The 19,042-nt window shown below is 41.2% G+C and overlaps 1 protein-coding gene across 1 annotated transcript in view; it reads left to right on the forward strand.

The window, feature by feature from the left end:
* Positions 1–19,042, forward strand: part of PDIA5 (protein disulfide isomerase family A member 5) — a 101,187-nt gene that overhangs the window by 39,166 nt on the left and 42,979 nt on the right. The window contains exons 8-11 of the mRNA XM_027636863.1: positions 1,799–1,866; positions 6,256–6,347; positions 6,452–6,523; positions 10,804–10,940. Coding sequence (XP_027492664.1) covers positions 1,799–1,866; positions 6,256–6,347; positions 6,452–6,523; positions 10,804–10,940 — 369 coding nt within the window. The remainder of the gene's footprint in view (positions 1–1,798; positions 1,867–6,255; positions 6,348–6,451; positions 6,524–10,803; positions 10,941–19,042) is intronic.

Raw genomic sequence — 19,042 nt, forward strand, 5'->3', positions numbered from 1 at the left:
CTGGTCTGGGCAAAACGACTCAGAGCAAAGGCATGCTTTCCTCAGAAGATATTACCTGCCATTTGGACACCATTCACTGTACTTTCAGACAGTCAGACAGCACTAAAGATGAAAAATGAGGTATACTTATAGGCATTCAGATTTATTTGTAGTTAACTCTATGAAAGAAGACTCCTGCAGGAAACTGTCTGGATTTGGTGACAACAAGGAGCTGTTTATAACATCATTAAAACAAGGACTTTAAAAATTAAGGTGTTAACTAGTGGGAAAACTAATGTGTGTTTAATTAAGCTCTTCCTTTTGAAACAAGACACAAGAAGAAAGAAGAAAATGAGTTTCTTGAGGTTACCCTTTTTATACCTGGTGAGTGGTGTATGTGGCTTGGCAGTATCCTGAACAATATAAGCCAGAAATAGGTGGACAGGAGAGGGTATACTGAAGTGGATTTGGGAGCAGCAAGTTCGAGGCAGCAGCAGAGCTGGGAACAGAAGGATTATAGGAGTGATGGCTGGATAGAGGAGACTGGTATGTGCATGTGCTCCAGAAGGCATTCCAGGGAGGAGAAAGAGGGTGAAGAGGGGAAGGTAGGGAAATCTGCTTTGCGAGTTTAGGGTCTGAGGCTGCTGAGGAGAGAAGTAGGGGATCCAGAAGATGATGTTAACAACTCACATACTTTTATGTCTGTGCAGTGGTTTGGATGAAGCTGCAAAACCTCAGTGGGCCTTAAATGAGTGGTCTGTGCCCACCAACAAATTGTCATTTTGACCAGCACTAATTTAACAACCTCACTTTCAGTTTGAGCAGAGAGACCAAAGGTGGAAAGACCACAGAAACAAGAACTCTCCTTCCTCTGATTAAAGGATGTTCTTTCAGGCATACTGATGTGATTCTAAACTGGTGGTTGCAAAATCTGTTCCTCCTTTCTGGTAGATATTTTCAAAACTCTTGTAATCTTCACCAGAACAAAACTGTTGATTGCTGTCCTATAGTGGACCCAAGAGTTTCCACAATAAGCATCTGGAGGGCTTGGCTCCAGCTTCCTTTCTTTCATGCTGTCTGCACTCCTGTCCCTTCCCATCTGCATGCAAGGATTTTACTTGGCAGGAGTGAAAACTGCTGCTTACAAGGTGATTTACTGCTAATCTGCTTAGCACTGCACAGCATCATCAAGCAGCTCTCAGCACACTCCAGCTATACATTGGTGGTCTTCCTCACACCCAGTTTGTCTTTTCCACAGCTCGTTATTGTATCTTACAAGGGCTGTTGCTTTTGAGTTATGTCTTCTCAATTAACAGAGCACTGTTTAACATTTGATGCCTATGTAATGTGTTTAGGAAATGCATCTCAAATTAATTTCAAAGCCTTGTTAAGCTGGGATGAATCCCGGTACCTCCCCCGTCCCTTAAAACACCAGAAATGCATGAAGCTTTTTGTTTGAGTTCACAATTATGACATCTTCTGTTGACTTTTAATATGTGTGTTTCATCTTATGTTCTCTTCTGGGCTCAACTCAGAGCCTGATGAATGTAAGATGTTGTTACTCTTTTCAAACTGGGATGAGAAATCAATATGAAAATGAAAAGCATGAAAAATGTGCAAAAATAAAGGCTTGTAAGAAGAAGTAACATCCTTAGAAACTAATAATCTAATAATGTTTTAGTGAAGCAGATAAAGAATTTTGATTTAAATTTTTAAAATATAGAATACTATTTCATATGCCTTGGAACATAGATACTGTATAACAGGCTGAATAGAGTTGCTGGCATGTTACTTACTTATGCAATTTCTTTTCTATCAGGGTGCGGTGTTTGTAAGAGAATGATGCCATCTTATCAGCAGGCAGCCACAGAACTGAAGGGTAAATATGTAAGTGAGAAGATTTATATGAAATTTCAAAAATCCTTTTAACACTTTTTTTTTTGTATTTAAACACGCAGATATTTATCAAATTCAAGAACTTTTAAGCAAGTGAAAAAAAACCAGAAATAAATGAGTCTGTTCCAGATCCCTTGAGGATTCTCTCTCTTGGTTTTTATTCTTTTAAAACTTCGGAGAATGAGGTGTTAACTCACTCGTGCTTTAGATCCAGTGTCGCTTTTGCTGTGGAGAAACAGGCTCTGACACTATATAGATTTATGTTTAGCCTCTAATTTGTGAGTTTGTAGGCCTTTTGGGCTCATTTTGTTAAAGAAATGTTTGCCATAATGGGTTTCATATGATGTTTCATAGGAAGGTCAGGGATGGATGCCCTTATAGCAATTATTAATCCATTTTTTTAGTGGAGAATTACAGTGTTACAAGAAGGGGATTCTCTGCACAAGCTACTGGTCACCCTCCTTGCCACTAAGCATTAATAGAGTCTTACAGTTTAACTATGGCTCTGTCAAAGTTAGCACTGATACCAGATTGATATGAAAGTCAGTTTTGACTGTAATAAAGTCCATCAACAGCAGTCACAATAATTTAGTTGCCCCTTTGTACTAGTGAGACGTATTGATCTCTCTAAACAACTCAAAGGCACTTCTCTAGTCGAGGTTTTTTGTGCTTAACGTATAATTTGTATGATGCCAGTAATACATGAAGGACAAAGAAACAGGATCGTTGTTTCATGGCTTTAGCAGGATTTGGTCTGATCCTACCTGTTGGATCATTCACTGTTGAGTGTACAGGTTTCCTTGGGAGAAAAAGATGAAGCACTGTAGTTCATTGCTAGAGCAGCCCTGGCCATTCCTGCTCATGACAGCCTAGTGCTGTCAGACTTCCTGACATTCTCTAAACTAGTTGTTTTTCCGAAGTGTTTTCTCTAAATCCTTGTTTGCTTAGGACTGAAATGAGTGGGAGTTATTCAGGTTTTTTTAGGACACAGTACAACCCTTGAAGATATTTTCAAGAGTGTTTTTGTCTATCCAGGCAGCCCTCTAATGCCATCTCCTCTAGTGGAATGTGTGCTGCAGTCCTTGGGGAGGCATTTCTGCCTTGCGTGGGGGTACATCATGAGGTGTGAACAGGAATTAGCAGTGTGAAGATCACCTACAGGGACAGTGCCAGTGCTAGGCATGGTGCAGAGTGCTGTGTTCTCCTACAATTGTCCCTTCCTTGTCTGTGTGCAGCTCATTTTATTAAATTCAGACCAGAGAATTAAAACTCTAGATCTATTCTAGTTTGAGTATTTCCTTCCTCATTTGGAAATTGTTTCTGTAGATCCAAGCTAATCCTGCATGGTGGAGGACAGGGCTGGGACACAACTTTTTGCAGTGGAGTGCTGTGGTGCAGGATTAGTTCAGAGAAAAGTCCAGTTACGGCACTGCCACTGCATCTTTCACAAAAATCAGTCTGTGTATCAAAATTTGACCTAATTAGCTTCCTGAGTGGGACATGTACACAGCTTGCCATTTCTAAAGTTAACTGTGCTGTACCCATCATAAATTATTTATGGAGTACCTTAGAGTGATGTTGACTTCCAGATCAGACTTTGCTAGAAAGTTTGTGATTAGTTTGGATGAGCTGAAGGTTTGGCCTTTTAATCTGACCTGTCATTAGTTGTCAGGATGTGCCAGGCTCAAAAGCGATTATGGCTGTTATATAGCAGGCAAATTAAGCACAGTATTGCCTATCTAAGAGGTTGTAAAAATGAAAAGGTGAACTATACCTTTCGCTGTTTTCCCTTGGGACTAGTTGTTTCTTGTCCCAAGACTGTTACTGAGAGGAGGGCACAGAGGTATTTTCAGTTTATATTCTGGTTAGATCTTGCAATTCCATTGCACCCAGTGCAGAAAGAAAAAGGGCGCTAAATCAGAAGAATTGGGCTTATTTCATCATTGGCATGGGGTGTTCCTGTGGTTAGAGGGTTGGGTGGGCTCTGGTGAGTGACTGTGACCAATGCACTGTGGCCCCAGAGCAGGGAGAAACTGGTGGTCAGCAGAGCACTTCAGCATCTTCTTAATGCCCGTGGACTTCATGAGTGTGCCAGTTCTGCTCAGTAAAGACCAGCTTGAGAATATGCTTAAGAGCTTTCCTCCTTTGGTGCTTGTCTTTTTTTTTTTTTTTTGAACAATCCCATGAAGAAAACTGTGAAGCAAAGTAGGGGGTCACAGTCAAGCAGGAATGGTCAGAAGCTGTGAAGACGTGGGGAGGGAGCTAGGAAAGGTTCAGAGCTGGTTTAGGTTATAGGTAGCTTGGTGGAGAGCAGGTAGGTATTGAAATATGTCAAATGTCACTGCAGAGATGAAAGGAATAATCTGATCTTCATTTCTGCAGTGGCTATTACAAGTGGTAATAGTCTCAAATTGAAGCTGGGGTCGTTCAGTCATTTGCTAAAAGCAGATTAACTGAACATCTGGCAGGAGGACCCTAGCTTTGGGTAGTAGGTGTGTTTTGGTGGTGTCTGACAGCCTGATATTGCGTAATTCTGTGATTATAGGCCAGCTAAAGCTGTTACTTTTGTCATTAAAAATTAATCCCATTGCAGTAGTTTTTTTGCTAATTATGCTTCATAAAGTGTATGAACACCAGAATGAATTCAAGTTATTGACTCATATCAATCACCATTGGATGGACACACTGAAATTGTAGCAGAATATATGAAATGGCTGGGAATGCCTATTTAAGACCTTGGAAATCCTCTGAAAGTTCACAGCAAATGTGAAATCTGGTAGACTAGTGTTTATTAGGGAATTAGTTAAGAAACCTTGTTCTTGCTTTATAAAACAACCACTGTATCTTGATCCTATTGCATTTACCTGCCCTTAGGTGGTGGGATAGAGGACAAGGAAAAGGGAGAATTGGGTCTAGATAATCTCATAAGAATTAAATCAGTCTGGTTCTGGGAACTGCAAGGAAAATTCAAAGTGAGAGACTTGGCCAGCAAGTATAAACCCTATTACTGTACTCTTCTCTGTTAACTTTATCCTTTCTCAGGATAGGGAAGAGAAAACAAAGTATCTTTTTGTGACTTTCCAGCACATTCTTAGAAAAGACTGACCTTCAAATGAGGATTTTCTGCTTTAAGATTTATTTCATGCTGGCTCTGAGCACATTTGGTTGGTCTGTGCAGTTTGCTGCAGTCAGGAACATGGTATTAAATTCTGATGTGGCATTTCAGCCGGAAGGAGAAAATCCTGGTTTTGGAGAGGGAAGGAGGAGGGGTTTGGGTTAAGACCCTGCTGCTAAAATGATTTAAGCCATCAATGCCATTAAACTAAGTTAATCAGGAAGTGGTATCTCAGCAACTCTCTGGTTGCAGGTTTGACAGCAGAACAACCTCTGTGTGAATTGCACACCCACAAAAGCTCGGACTCAGTCCCATCTTCCAATTTTCAAGTCAAAAATATTTGGAAGACATTTGGAAAGGGCACAGAGTAAGTCACAGGACACGGTATAAGTCACAGGAGCCCTGAACCTGAAGCTCAGGATGAAGAGCTGTTGAGGTGGAGGATGGGTTGGGGTAGAGGTAAGGAAAGGGTAAGAGGGGTTTTGTTTCACATGCTAATCTGAAATGCTACTGTGCTTCTGTGCCCCTCTTTTGATATCTGTAGGACAAGGTTGATTCTTAACTCTCATTATACCCTACCAGTCACTTAAGTTAACATATTTAAAGCATATAAATGCCATGTGATATTTCCTGAGCTCATGGAAATAGGGCATGCTTTATTTTCATATCAAAGTAATGCTGATTTCCCCTTGCCATTCAGTAACTGCATTTTTGAGCTGGGATAATGCCAGTGCTTGGTTGGTTAGAGCTTCTGGACATAAGCTGAGATTGTAAATTCACTACTGTAGTGGAAACTAGAGAACTGAGGGTGGAACTTCTTGTGTCCTAGCTAATGTTTGGATGTGAACTAAGAAGTGTTTTTTCCTGCTTGCAGAGGAAGAAAAGAAAAAAAAAGTGGTTACACTTGTAGCTTAAAAGCCAAATGCACAAAGAAGAGTACAAATAGTGCAATTGAGAGAATCCCTTTAGGTGTTTCTCTTAGTGGGTGAATAAAAAGAAACAGAGATGCTTCCAGAGCAAGGAGGAGGTGACATACTGACTGGTGTGTGCTTCCTCTGGATTAGACTCAAGTATTGTTTTGTTCCCTTTGCCACAAAATCAGAAAAGCTTCAGTGCCTTTTACAGAGATCCTCTTGCTTGACAGCTGTATGAATGAAATCAGAATCTGTCCAGATCTTATTTATTTTTACTTAAACCTTCAAACAAATGTTGTGATGTTCCTGCTGTATTGTAAGAATCAGTAAAATTATGCTCTGTTTTTCCAGGTTCTTGCGGGAATGAATGTTTATTCTGCCGAATTTGAAAGGATAAAGGAAGAATTCAATGTCCGGGGATATCCTACAATCTGCTATTTTGAGTCAGTTATGTTTTGCTACTACTTTAGAGATCATACACTCTTCTATAATTGCATGTTTTTATCTTCCAGGGCAAGGACTGAACCTTGTTTTGTTGCTTTAACAGGAAAGGAAAGTTCCTGTTCAACTTCGAGAACTTTGGTGCTACTGCAACAGATATAGCAGAGTGGCTGAAAAAGTAAGGCATTGAATTTCATGCACTCCACCTTTTATGTACTCTTCATTATTTACAGAATGTAATGGTTTAGGAACAGACATCTGTCCCTCGTTCCCTCCGCCCAGAAGAGCAAATAAAACTACCCCACTGAGATCAGCTAAACTCATACAGAGAGATTGCCTAATGTTTGTTTTTTAGCGTGCATGCCTTTCATTTCACAATTGCATTTTGTCTATAACAGGAGACTGACGGTGGACCAAAATAAATGCAGATGCACAGATCTCAGCTTCATTAAAAATGCCAATGATCTTGGGTGCCTGAACTTAATACTTGCAAAGTGTTTGACTTCTGTTGTTTTATTAAAAATGTATATACCAAGTGCGCAGCTCTTGTTGGTTCTTCAGCCTTTAGCTGAAGCCTTTAAAGTGTTTTGCAGAGACAAACTGAATCAAGACACCTCAGACAGGTAGTCATTTTTACATCTTTGTTTCCTGTCATGAGGTGAAGTATTGAAAGCATCTTGTTCTACCTAAAGATCGCTATTTGCGGTCATAAACATTTGGGGGGGTTGAATGAGCCTGTGGGACTAGCAACTGAGAGACAGAGATAGTCTGGTGATGGAGAAATCCCTTTAGCAGTGAGCCCTGGGCATGATGTCATCTTTGTAACCCTCCCTTGTTTGCTGCAGTCACGGAAACAATACTGAAATGAAGCTAATAAAAGGAAACAAACACATGGGAAGGAACAGACTGTTGCAAACTATTGTAATAATACAGCTTAGCAAAATTGGCTCAGAATAAATGTATCTTACTTTACCAGTGGGACTATGATGGGGATGTCCATATGGTTAGCAGGTAGCCCAGGGTCTTCAGCAGCAGTAGACTGAGTGCTTCAGGATTTGGAACCCACAAATGAAGTGACAGCATCATTCCTGTTTGCATCAGGAGGCATGTGTACTGCCCAGAGGATCAAAGAGGAGGAATTTAGCCAAAGTCTTTAAGCCTCATGTAGTCGATTAAATCTTCTGATGTGAGAGATCAAGATGGCAACTCCAGCAACACTAAGGAGATGATCAGCCCTGGGAGCAAGGATATGCCTTCATCACCTGCACTTTGTTATGCTTCTCAGTTCTGCAAGGATGTGGTTATCTCTTGGCTACCATATGTGAAACATTAGATGTTTGGGGTGTTTTTTTCCCCTGTCTGCCCACATAATATCCAGATAATCCCGGTAATGTGCAGTGCCTTTATATCAGTGCTGTGACAGCAAGTGAACAGAGCTACTGGAGGCAAAGCAGAACAGCTGCAAGCTCTTTCCAATGATAATCTCTGCTAACAAGCCACTGTGGGCTTTGGCTGATATTTCAGCAGTCCAGAGCTAAAGACAGCTGTTTGTCCTCACTTAGTGCATGCTTATTAGTTTCCCAAATGATGATCTGAGCAGTAGCCTTGTGCCTCTGTTTTCTATAATAAGTACAACTTTTAAGGAAACCACATTGAGAAATTATGTGTACTTATATTTTACCAGTAATTGATGCTGCAGTTAAAACCATATATGGGGTAAATCTGCTACATACATAATGTTATATTACTCTGAGGAAGCTACAGTACACGTAGTCAAATGGTATGGCAAGGGATTTAGGAAAGCCAGGGAGTGTAGTTAGAGAGCTACAGGGTGTATAGGCTGTGTTTCAGAATAGTGTAATATTAAAATCATATGAGGAGGTCACACTGATGCAAGATATTGCTCTGGAGCAGGGGCAGGGCGGGGCCATGGCAAGGACAGCCAGTGCATTTTTGTACTCTGCATGCACGTGCTGTCATCATGGATTCTCCAAAGCAAATCCAGCAGACATTGAGCCATATGAAATGGCCTATTTATTGTGGACACTAGGTACACTGCAGAAAAGCAGCTCTTTTCCCTCTCCCCCTTCTTGGTTTTTTTCTCTCTAAATGTTACTGGCAAAGTGCTGAAAGTACTTGATCTTATGCTGATTTTTGGGGGAGGAGGTGATATGACGAAGGTTGGAACTATTTAAATTATTGAAAGGATGTTGTCCATGCTTTTTCCTCTCAGGACAAGAACTAATAGTTTGGAGGGCTCTAACACCTTTTTTTTTTTACCTACTTATTGAAGGTTCTTCTTTCTTGTGCTGAAGTGTGCTAATGCATCAGTCTTACAGACGCTTAACCTCTCTCATCTTTCTAATAGGCGCTGGCTACTGTTATGTAGTTTCAGATGTTTTCATGAGATGAGGTGCTATCTTGTACATATCACTATTCTTTTTGTTAAATCTGATACACAGCTGTATCAGCCCAAATGGTAGGTAAGACAGACAACTTCTTGCTGCCTTCAAGAGCTGCTTAGTTTGTCTTACTGTTTTTATAGATTCCTCTCAGGCCCTTCTTTAGCATCAGCTACTCTGTTAAATCAAGAATTTGTTCTGTGCTTTTAATTGAATTAGCTTTTGGTAACTCTTCCGGACTTCTGTAATCCTAATCAGGTGTTGGATGTGCCTTGTGTCAGTTTTAAATAACATTTTAGATTTTGCTTGTTGCTTCCTCCAGGCCTTGAGGTGTTTCTTACCCACTCCAGTGTAGGCTTATTAGCATGTGCAGCATTTTAAATTGGGCCATTTGAATAAACATCCCGTGCCCTGCTTTTCTAATTCCTGACTGAAATAGGTCATGCCAGGCTGTGCTAAACACCACGTTCTCCCAGTGCTTTGTAGACACTGTGTCCATGTTCTTCATGCTCTGCCTAGTCAGCCCAGCGCCCAAATCTGTTAAGTGTTGTGATGTTTTCTGGAAAGCCTTCACTCTCCCAGGATACCTGGAGATTATTGGTCTCTTACAGGCTTGGCAACAAGCAAACTGATTATCTGCTAAGCTTTTAGAGAGTAAACTCCTGCAGACGGGGACCCGCCTCTTTGTCTCTCTCCTCTGCTTGGTCAGGTGCAGCTCCAGTCTTTGCTTTGATGTTTGCTTCTCACTATATTTATCATATAAGCAGCAGTAGAGGTGTGCATCACAGTTTTGAATGGATTGCTTAATATCCTTGGATCATACCCGTTGCTTACATCAACAGAATTTGCTGTCTGAATCTGTGTATCTCTCCACTGCTTTTTTTATCAAACTAGACTTTCAGCCTAGAAATGAGCAGGGCAGGATAAATGAGTTATCATCTGTTTGCCATTCCTTGTTCCAGGCAGATAACACAATAATACATTTTAATCAAAAAGAGTAAATCTGTTTTCACCAGAGGTGGGGTCAAATCCAGACCTGTACTTTGCCAGAGAATTTGGGGAATTTGAGGGGTATTTGGAACTCATTACTGCAACTGGCAATGATAAAATAGCTTCAAAGTCTGGCTCCCAATGTTGGTGTGTTTGGGTATCCTTTCTGTGAACATTGCTTTATTAAATAAAATGTCAGTTAGCATAGTTTAGTTCACAGCTGCCAAATTATCTTTTTCTTGTACATTAATAAAAGCCAAAACCAATTGTTCAGTGGGATGGTGAGCACTGAACTGGTCCAAAGGAACTTAGGTTCAGGTTCCAGACTTGCCACTGTGTCTTTGAGTAGTCTCTATGGCTCTGATCCATCAAAGACAGTTAAACTCATGTGCAATCATACTGAAGTTGGTAGAACATAACACCTTTTATGTTAAGTGTGCAATTGAGTAGGTTTGCTGAGTTAGGCCTACAAACCCACTGAGAGGGAGGACAGAGCGATGCTTCTCTGGGCCACAAGAGCTGTTCAGGGTAAAACCATATATTCCTGGGGAAATGGTGTGTGTAGCTGGCTCATGGTCCCAGCACTGCACCTCCTTCCTTCTCTCTCGGCTCTAATCATGCTGTCAGTATCCAAGGTGATGGGTTAAATTGACTGTTTCTGCTCACTGCTCTTTTCTTTCGTTTGCAATGACTTCTGTGAACTACAAAGTACGAATGCTGTGAGAAAGGGAGCATCCTGCTGAGAAGGGTGAAAGAGTGATAAAAAATGCATCTGATTTCTATAATGTAATAACTAAGCAGTCTGGTTATCTCCTGTCTCCATCCCCTTCCATTGCTGATCTGTCCTCATGAGCTTCTTGTGGGTTTTTTTATTCCTCCTTCAGTTTTATCTGCATTTCGGTGCTTGGGATTTCTGGGTGGGTCCAATTATGGAAGCTGTTCAGTAGGGTTGGTGTGTCACACATGTGTGAATATCTGCACAAAGTGGTTCCTTACAGTCTGACCTGCCAAAATGACTGCTTAGCACCAGAAAGCTGCTTTTAAGCTCTGTCTGTTTGTCTTGTAGCCCACAGGCACCTCAGCCACAGCCTCCAGAGACTCCCTGGGCAGATGAAGAAAATGTAGTTTATCACCTGACCGATGAGGACTTCGACAAGTTTATAAAAGACCATTCATCTGTACTAGTGATGTTCCATGCACCATGTGAGTTTGTTTTCTATTCTGTACTCTGAGCAAATGCTTGCTGACAAAATCAGTGATGATTTTCCTTGGAAGTTTCACAGAACCTTGAACTCAGAGACCACGCTTTTCTTGTTTGTGATGATTGTTAAATACAAAAGGCATGAAATGTTTGTGAAGTTGCTGACTTCACGTTTAGGATGGAGATGTGCTGCTGGGAGAGGGACACTTTGTAGGCTGAGTCAAAACATAATTGAAGAATGTAATGATGCTTAAATAGTTAGAGGACTCATCACTTTACAGCATGATTTCCCATTTTCAGCTTCTCTTCAGTATTGTTTGCTTTCAAAGCACAACTCTGGTTGATTGAACAACTCAACTTGAAAGCCATGAACTCCTGAGTTCTTGTTCTTGGCTGCTGCTGTGTTGTTTTGAGCATTTTCACTCCTCTGCCGCAGTTTTTCTGGCAATGCCAGAAAACTAGATCTAAGTTCAGAAAGTCCCCAGGCATTTTTAAAACTAATGCAGATCTGGTGGTGATACTACTTACTGTTCTGGTGAGAATGTACTGGGCTGATCTTTTTCATTGCTTGAAGTTTTAGCTTAACCAATAAAGTGCAGTGGGTTCCTTTCAGAAAGCTGTTCCAGCCACATTGTCCTGTGTGCTGTTGGGTGGAAGAGTTCATTAACCTCTTTGTTCACCGTGGATGTAACTTGTTTCAGCTACATAACTGGTTCTACGAATTGATTGTGTCTGCGATGGACAGTTCAGGTTGAATCTGCTATGCTGGGTGATACACAGCTTCTGCCTCCCCTTACTGCTGTGCTGGCAGTGGCACTTGGGTGAGATGTTCATTTTCAGGGGCACAGATTTAAAGGTTAGAACTCTGGAGGCAGCCTGTGTGCTCACAGCTGAGGGTCTTGGCACAGAGGCTGAAATCCTGTTTCCCTTTAAGCCAGCAGGAGTTAGCTCCAAAATGCCTTTTTGAAGGTCTGCTCATAAGACTCATTTGAAAAACATACCATAATGAGTTTCCTTTGCCCAATGAAGTGTCTGAGAATTTGATCCTCTGAAGCAGGTGACTGCTGTTTTGTCGCTGTGTTCACTGGATTATTTGTACTAATGAAAGTGGGACCGGAGATTAACGCCTGGTCTGAAAAACAACACACAAGTAGCAGAACTGATGGAGCCTGGTTTGCTCAGGAGTTATCCTTCATTACCCAAATCCTTCCTTCCCTAGATTTCCATGCACCCCGGTGTGCAAGTGACAGCATGGATTGCTGCTCCTCGGGAGCTGTACGCTTGCTGGTTTGGCTGAACAACTGCTGCCAAACAGAAATGTAATTCCTAAATTTCTCTCCTTTCCCTCTCTCTGCGCAGTGGTATGGGATGTGTCCCCTCTCTCTAGCCCTGAATCTCTGTACGATTACAGAAATTTAGTAGTATTTAAAAGCTTTGCCTTTTTTTGAGTTTGTAAATGGGCATGTATTTGGGAGGAGGAAGAAGGGGAAGAAATAGACAGTTGGCCCTGCAAACCTTATTCCTTTAGGAAGCCAGATGAAAAATAGGTTAATGTATACAATTACAGTCAGATTTTATAGTAAATTCAACTTAGTTATAAACCCAAACAGGGTTCTGTTTGGTTTTTAGGGTTTTTTTTAATATTTTATAGAACACAAATAATACAGTTTTAGGAATAATGATACTACATGACCTGTTTTGAAGGAGGGGCACTTCCAGCTAGGTATATTTTGTACTAGGTGGCATTCTGTACCAAGGTACAGCAGTACTTTGGCAAATGCTGTTTTAAAAGTAAATCAAATGCCTAAATTGGGCTTTTGCAGTCTTCTGATAACATTTTCCAGCTGCTCAGAATTGGGATAAAGAATATTCCTAGCGAGAACAACTCAATTTTAAATGTAGCTTGAATGTTTGTGGCATTTTATTTACATTCAGGTGGTAATCGTATTGCCTGTGTGTGGAATCCAGCTTGATCACGTGTAAAAGATCTGTGTTTGTAGGAATCCTCTCTGGGCGTCCTCAGCAGAGTGTGTAAGGCTTGCAAACTAATTAACTATCATAAACAGTTATCTCCATGATTAAAAGCTCTTCTCTTAGCACTTTGTAAATGTGTTAATGGAGTCACCTTATGAATATTAGGAGATAAATTACTCCAGTAAAAGAAGTGGACCAGCAAACATCTTACTTGTTTTAACCTTGGTAGCTCAGGATGAGAGAGTTTTTTCTAAAAATTATGTATTAATAAAAAAAAATGTGGAAACAGATGTGCAAAATAGGCCCATAACACAGGATATACTTCTATGTAACTAAGAATAAGCAAGGGGATTTGAATACTGGCCTGGAATTAGCACGTACTTAAAACCCTGTGTCACCATGCACCATACATGTGACTGGGAGTTTTTCTAGCAGACTGTTGGGGTTTAGCCCCAGCTGCAACTCAGCCCCACACAGCCACTTACTTGCTCCCTTGTGGTGGGATGGGAGAGAGAATTGGAAAAATAAAGGTGACAAAACTCATGGGTTGAGATAAAGAATAAGTAAAAGCCATGCACAGGCAAAACAAAGCAAAGAATTTGTTCACTACTTTGCATTGACTGGCAGGTTTTTGACCATTCCCAGGAAAGCAGAGCTCCATCACACGTAATGGGGACTTGGGAAGAGAAATGCCATCACTCCAAATGTCCTCCCCTTCCTTCTTCTTCCCTCAACTCTGTGTGCTGAGCACGACACCATATGGTCTGGGATATCCCTGTGGTCAGCTGGGGTCAGCTGTTCTGGCTGTGTCCCCTCCAACTCCTTGTGCACCCCCTGCCTCCTCACTGGTGGGGTGGGGTGAGGAGCAGAAGAAGCCTGGACTCTGTAAGTACTGCTCAGCAACAGCTAAAACATCCCTGAATTACCAGAATTACCAACACCATTTCCAGAATAAGTCCAAATCATAGCTCTGTACCAGATACTGTGAAGAAAATGAACTCTATCCCAGCCAAAACCAGCACACGTACACTCAATCTTGTGTTCATGAGAAGCTGTTTCATTAGAGAAGAATTATTTCAGTGATGCTTTAATTGCATATTCAGGTGGCCAGTGCATTAACAGAGTGTAGTATGAAAAGGTGTGCAGGAAATTGGCAGCTTTTTATCCGCACCCTGCCCCTCAAGTGCTGAAGATACAGCTGAACCAAACAGAACCAGGTAAATACCTGTGAACTGCACAATTAGGCACTGTGATGAATGTGGCCAGTTGGGTTTCCATACCTGTGGCTACTAATGGTCATCCCTGAGGACCACGCTATAATTATTTACAATCAGCTGCACTTACTGACCCAATCAAAGGCATCTCAGCATTTTGTGTTTCTGCCTGGCATAACTAAGTTCAGGAGAGCAGCTACGTGTGATTTGAACACATCAGGAAGGTCTGCAGCATGCAACTTTCACCTCTTGAGATCAGAGGCCTCATACATTTTGTGCAATAATGTATCACAACCATTAAACAGAAGCTGGACTGCTTCAGGTCGTTACTGCTGGCCCTGAGATAACGTGGGTGAGCGTGGGTGGGCAGGATGAGTTCATCCTGCTTTCGTTTTGCAGGTCAGTAGGGACACGAAGCAGGATTTTTAACCTTCTGAAACTCCTTCGTAAAGCCCTTAAGAGGATGTTCAATAAATCTGAATATTTAGCATAGGTAAAAAGCGACCCAGACAGTCAGGCTCTGAAGGAGCTCTCCCTCCCCAGCCATCTGTGAGGGGTGTGCAGTGTTGTGCTCCTTACTTAAGCATTTTACTGAAATTTCATAATTTCTGGTGGTGAGCTTAGTGTTATCCTGGATATATCCAGACTGGAGCTGTGCAGGCATCTGAAGTGTTTTTTCATTGTGGTGAAATGAAAACAGAGTTCTCCTGCACTATACAAGAGAACAAAGAAACGTCCCTCTCTCCCTAAGGATTTGGAGTTTCTGCTTGAATTGATCATATTTGGTAACATGAGATAGCAGAGCTACATTAGCAGGCCTATTTCCAAGCCTGTAACAGAGGATTTTTTGCACCAACTAAAGCTATTTCTGTACCATAACATAGCTAAAGGCACCCATGCAGCTTATGATAGGCTTCTGTTAGCAATGAGAGTAAGGGCTCCATGTCTGTATGTGCTTCTCGAATAACTGTGCCTACAGCTGATCAATTTATTTAGATGCCCAAGATGACAGCTGGGTTCTGAATGTCTCTAAATATGGGTTATGCTGCCAGTCAAGTGTTGTTAAATGCTTTAGTGACACGGGGACTCGCTGGGACTTTAAATGCTCCTGAGTCACTTGAGCACAAGAAAAGCACCCTGTTTGTGTTTTCAGTTTCCCCATCAAACTGTTTGCTGAGTCAAATGCAATTTTTAAAATAATTCTGTCCAAAATATTTGTCAGATTAGTGAGTGTTATAGTCTTTCTGACTCTGTTTTGTCAAAGGGAAAAAACCCCACACACTTGCCTTTCTGCATTTTTCTTAGCATTTTTCTCTACCCAACCAAGTCACTGATAAGTCAATTCAAATGCTACTGAATGGTAATTAAAGTCCAGAATTGGAAGTCAATTCAGGAATGGATTCTAAAAGTGTCTGATTTTCATGCACAGGCGTTACTTTCATTATGTTTTGTTAACAGAAGTGACATTGCTGACACTTTAAAATGTACCTGTTCTTGCAGCCTGATGCAGAATAATGTCCTCGTGCCACCTCAAGCTGTAGCCTCCCTGTGTGCCTTCAGCAAGCACAGATCTGAGTAGTCTCTGATGCTGACTGGTAGTTGTAGTCAGTCACCCCTGTTTGCTTGGGGTTGCTTTGCCCCCCTCTCATACCCCATCAGCCAGAGCGAAGTTTGTGGTCCAGTACTGATGCCAGAGGTAACAGAGGAGAAAAAGGTGCTTTGGCTGTACTGTTAGTGTAAGTGTGCATTTGCTTTTTAAAGGATTAAAGTATTAAAATCTTTTTCCTGCAATGTTTTTCCTTGTGTGTGAGCTTAAATTCATGTTAAACCTGTGCTCTTCCCAGGCCTCTTCACAGGGCTTCTTCATAGGCTACATAAGCTGATTGCAGGACTTAAGGTTAGAAAAAATGTCAATATCCTTAGTAGTATATTGGAACCATCATGGTTTTTCCTACCTTGATAAGGAGGGAAGGCAGCCTAATAGACCTTTGCTTGCTTCTTCCCAGTGGAAGGGAGGGCAAAAATAATCTTGAAATTATAAAATGCACCATAGTTTTGACATGTTGTTGAAATGTCTGTGAAATTCCTTTCCTGTCCTCAGATATTTTCACTCCCTTTAAAAATGAACCCCGTAAATTATGCAGTTGGTGCTTTCCAAAGTCAGCTATTCAGCTGTGCAGGTTTTTAATTGCCCAGGGAGTGGTTTTATCAATTTGTCTTTGAAAAACAGCTTTTCACACCCTTCAGTCCTTCCCCCCTCCTTCCCTTGCATTAAAACTCAAGGTTTTAAGCCACTTTGTGAACTCTTTATTAAGAATCCCAACCAATTAGCCTAGTACAAGATGAAGGCCTCCAGCTTCTAACTAAGCAGTGGACTTGATCTCTCCCTGCCAGCACACCATCATTGGTTACAGTGGCCTGGTTTTTGTTTCTTACTGCTGCATGTGGTGAGATTAGGATGTGGGAATCCATTGCTTGCTTTAAATATGAAGTAAAGCAAACCCAAAATCTGCACGTGAAATCAAATCTATTTCTTTCAAACCATGTTTTGCAACTATAAATAAATAAGTTTCCTTTTGAGACCCCCACTGGTTCCTTATGAAAGCAAGGTACATTGCAGCAAGCACTAATTGGGATGTATGTTGGCAGCATCAACTGAAAGGCCACGAGTTGAAAAGGCTGAAGAATAATCTACTCTACAGCCTGAAAAAAATAGCGTTTCTAGCACAGGTCAGCAGCAGCCTAACATTGCCAGCCTTTGATAAAGAAAAAAAATGAAATTATTTGTAAATAAATACAGCTTTTCCGTACTAATTCATTATTCAATCAAAGGGGTTTTTTAATATCATCCAGTGCCATTGCACCAGTAGAGGTTAAAGGCTTGTGGGTTATCCAAATGTCAAGCAGCACTTGAATGTAAATGGATGGAAATATCCTTTAATTTTTATTTGTCCCTGTCGTATATGACATCTGTGATTTTTAAAATAAAACGTTGACTGTGCTCAGTGACTACACAGAGAGCTTTTGGCACCTGCCTTCAGATGTAAAGCCTCTGGGATAAAGAGAAATGGGAGGTAGCTGGGAAGCTGTTCTTGTTAGACCTGTGCAGATCTGGATTACTGGGAGTTTGTAGTGTGTAAGGCAGGTTATGTATTTGGAATCTTGTCAGATGCCATATCCTTGTGATGCAGCTGTGTATTCTACTCCATGGGATGATACTCAGGGAGACATTTATGTGTCAAGGTGCTCAATCCTGTTCCCACTAGACCCTGTGAAAATGTTCTCCTTGCTTCAGAGTAATTACAGAAAGCTTTGAACAAGGCAGGCTTTCTGGACTGTGATGTAGGTCATAGGCAGCATCTGTCTCTGGTGGGTTTCTTGGTGAAGCAGTGCAGATGTGAGGATGGGCTATTGCAGTGCCCTGATCACTGAAAAAACAGAATAGTTGTGTAAGGGCACTCGGATGATGAGTGTTACTGTTTAAGAGTCTGGACAGATCTATGAAGAGAAGAGATCTGCTTCAGTTTCATAATCGTGCTTCCTGACTCTCTACATCCCATAGGTTCCTAATTTTAATGTTGCCTTAGTGTATTTTTAGTGGGATGTATAATAAAATGTTTCCCCGTGCAAGCATAAATTATGCCAACTTTCTGTTCATTGTATGTATGTATGTCTTAGTTGAATGTTACTGTCAGGCTCTTGGAGCAGATATATTCTTCATGTAAACCAGTTAGAATTGGTTAAATTCTTGCCTTCTGAATCTGCTTCCAATAAAGTGAGCGAGTTCTGACTGTTGATTTCAGAGAGAGGAGGTCGGAGACACTGACTAGGTTCTTCAGTATTTAAAAGCATGTAAGTCTACAGTAGGATGTTGCTTGATATTTGAATATCACCAAAAATCTTAGGGACTATAAACAGTTCAGTGCAGTGACCTGCCAGTGCAGTGACCCACCTCATTAAACTAATTACAGGAATGATTTTCAGGGAGATTTAATCACACATTAAAACAGAAGTTCCTGAAAAGGCAGCAAATCAGGAAGATGAAGAACCCAACATGGATTTTTCCTTTAATGACAATCCCATTTATGTTTCTCGAGGATTTAAAAATAAAAATCAATACAGATTTTAGTGGTATTTACTATAAATAGGAATGTGAAGAGTATAAAAACCCTAATAACTAGCTTGTGCAGTAAAACTTGACAGGATACCTAATGAAAGGGGTGAAGCCAGAAATGACTGAGTCCGTTGTCTCTTTTGTGTTGGTCTTTTGATGCTGGAGCACACAGTTCATATGAGATTATTGTCTTTTTGAAGCAGTTTGTGCTCTTTGAGCAGAGTAAGATCATAAAAAAAAGGATGATCCAGTGATAAAAGTGATAGTCTTGGTCTGGAGATGTGAAAGTTTAGTTCTTGTCTTGCTTTGATTTGTACAGTCATGACCCAAGTCACTAAATATTTGTCTCAGTTTCCAATCTGTGAAGTGGAGATAACATTTCACCTTGCGTGGGAGTTTTATCTAGCGAGCCATGCCCAGACTGCAAGCTGCTCCATTATTGCAACAGTTGAGGTATGGAAGGCATGTGAACATTGCAAAGTGAAGGAAGTATTCCCTGGCTTGTGGCAGATGTCCATTTTTTGGGCCCCCAAGTTTAGGAAACCCCATCTGCTACTGGGTAAGCACACAGCTCAGATAAGATTATCAAAGCTTGAGCTGATGACTGGTTACAGCCCATGCCAAGGCTTGAAGGGAGGAGCCTTGGCTTGCTCTGGTTCATTTTCACAGTAGGAAGAGTGGCAAACCTAGGCTTTTGTGGTGTTTTGGGCTGCCCTACCTTTGGGCTGGATCTTGACTTGCCTTGTGGCATGGTGCTGTTCTGGGGACACAGTGTGTACGTTGAATCACTTACTTGGTAGCA

Source organism: Corapipo altera, unplaced genomic scaffold (assembly GCF_003945725.1).
Source record: "Corapipo altera isolate COAL_440 unplaced genomic scaffold, ASM394572v1 45, whole genome shotgun sequence".
Lineage (NCBI taxonomy): Eukaryota > Metazoa > Chordata > Aves > Passeriformes > Pipridae > Corapipo > Corapipo altera.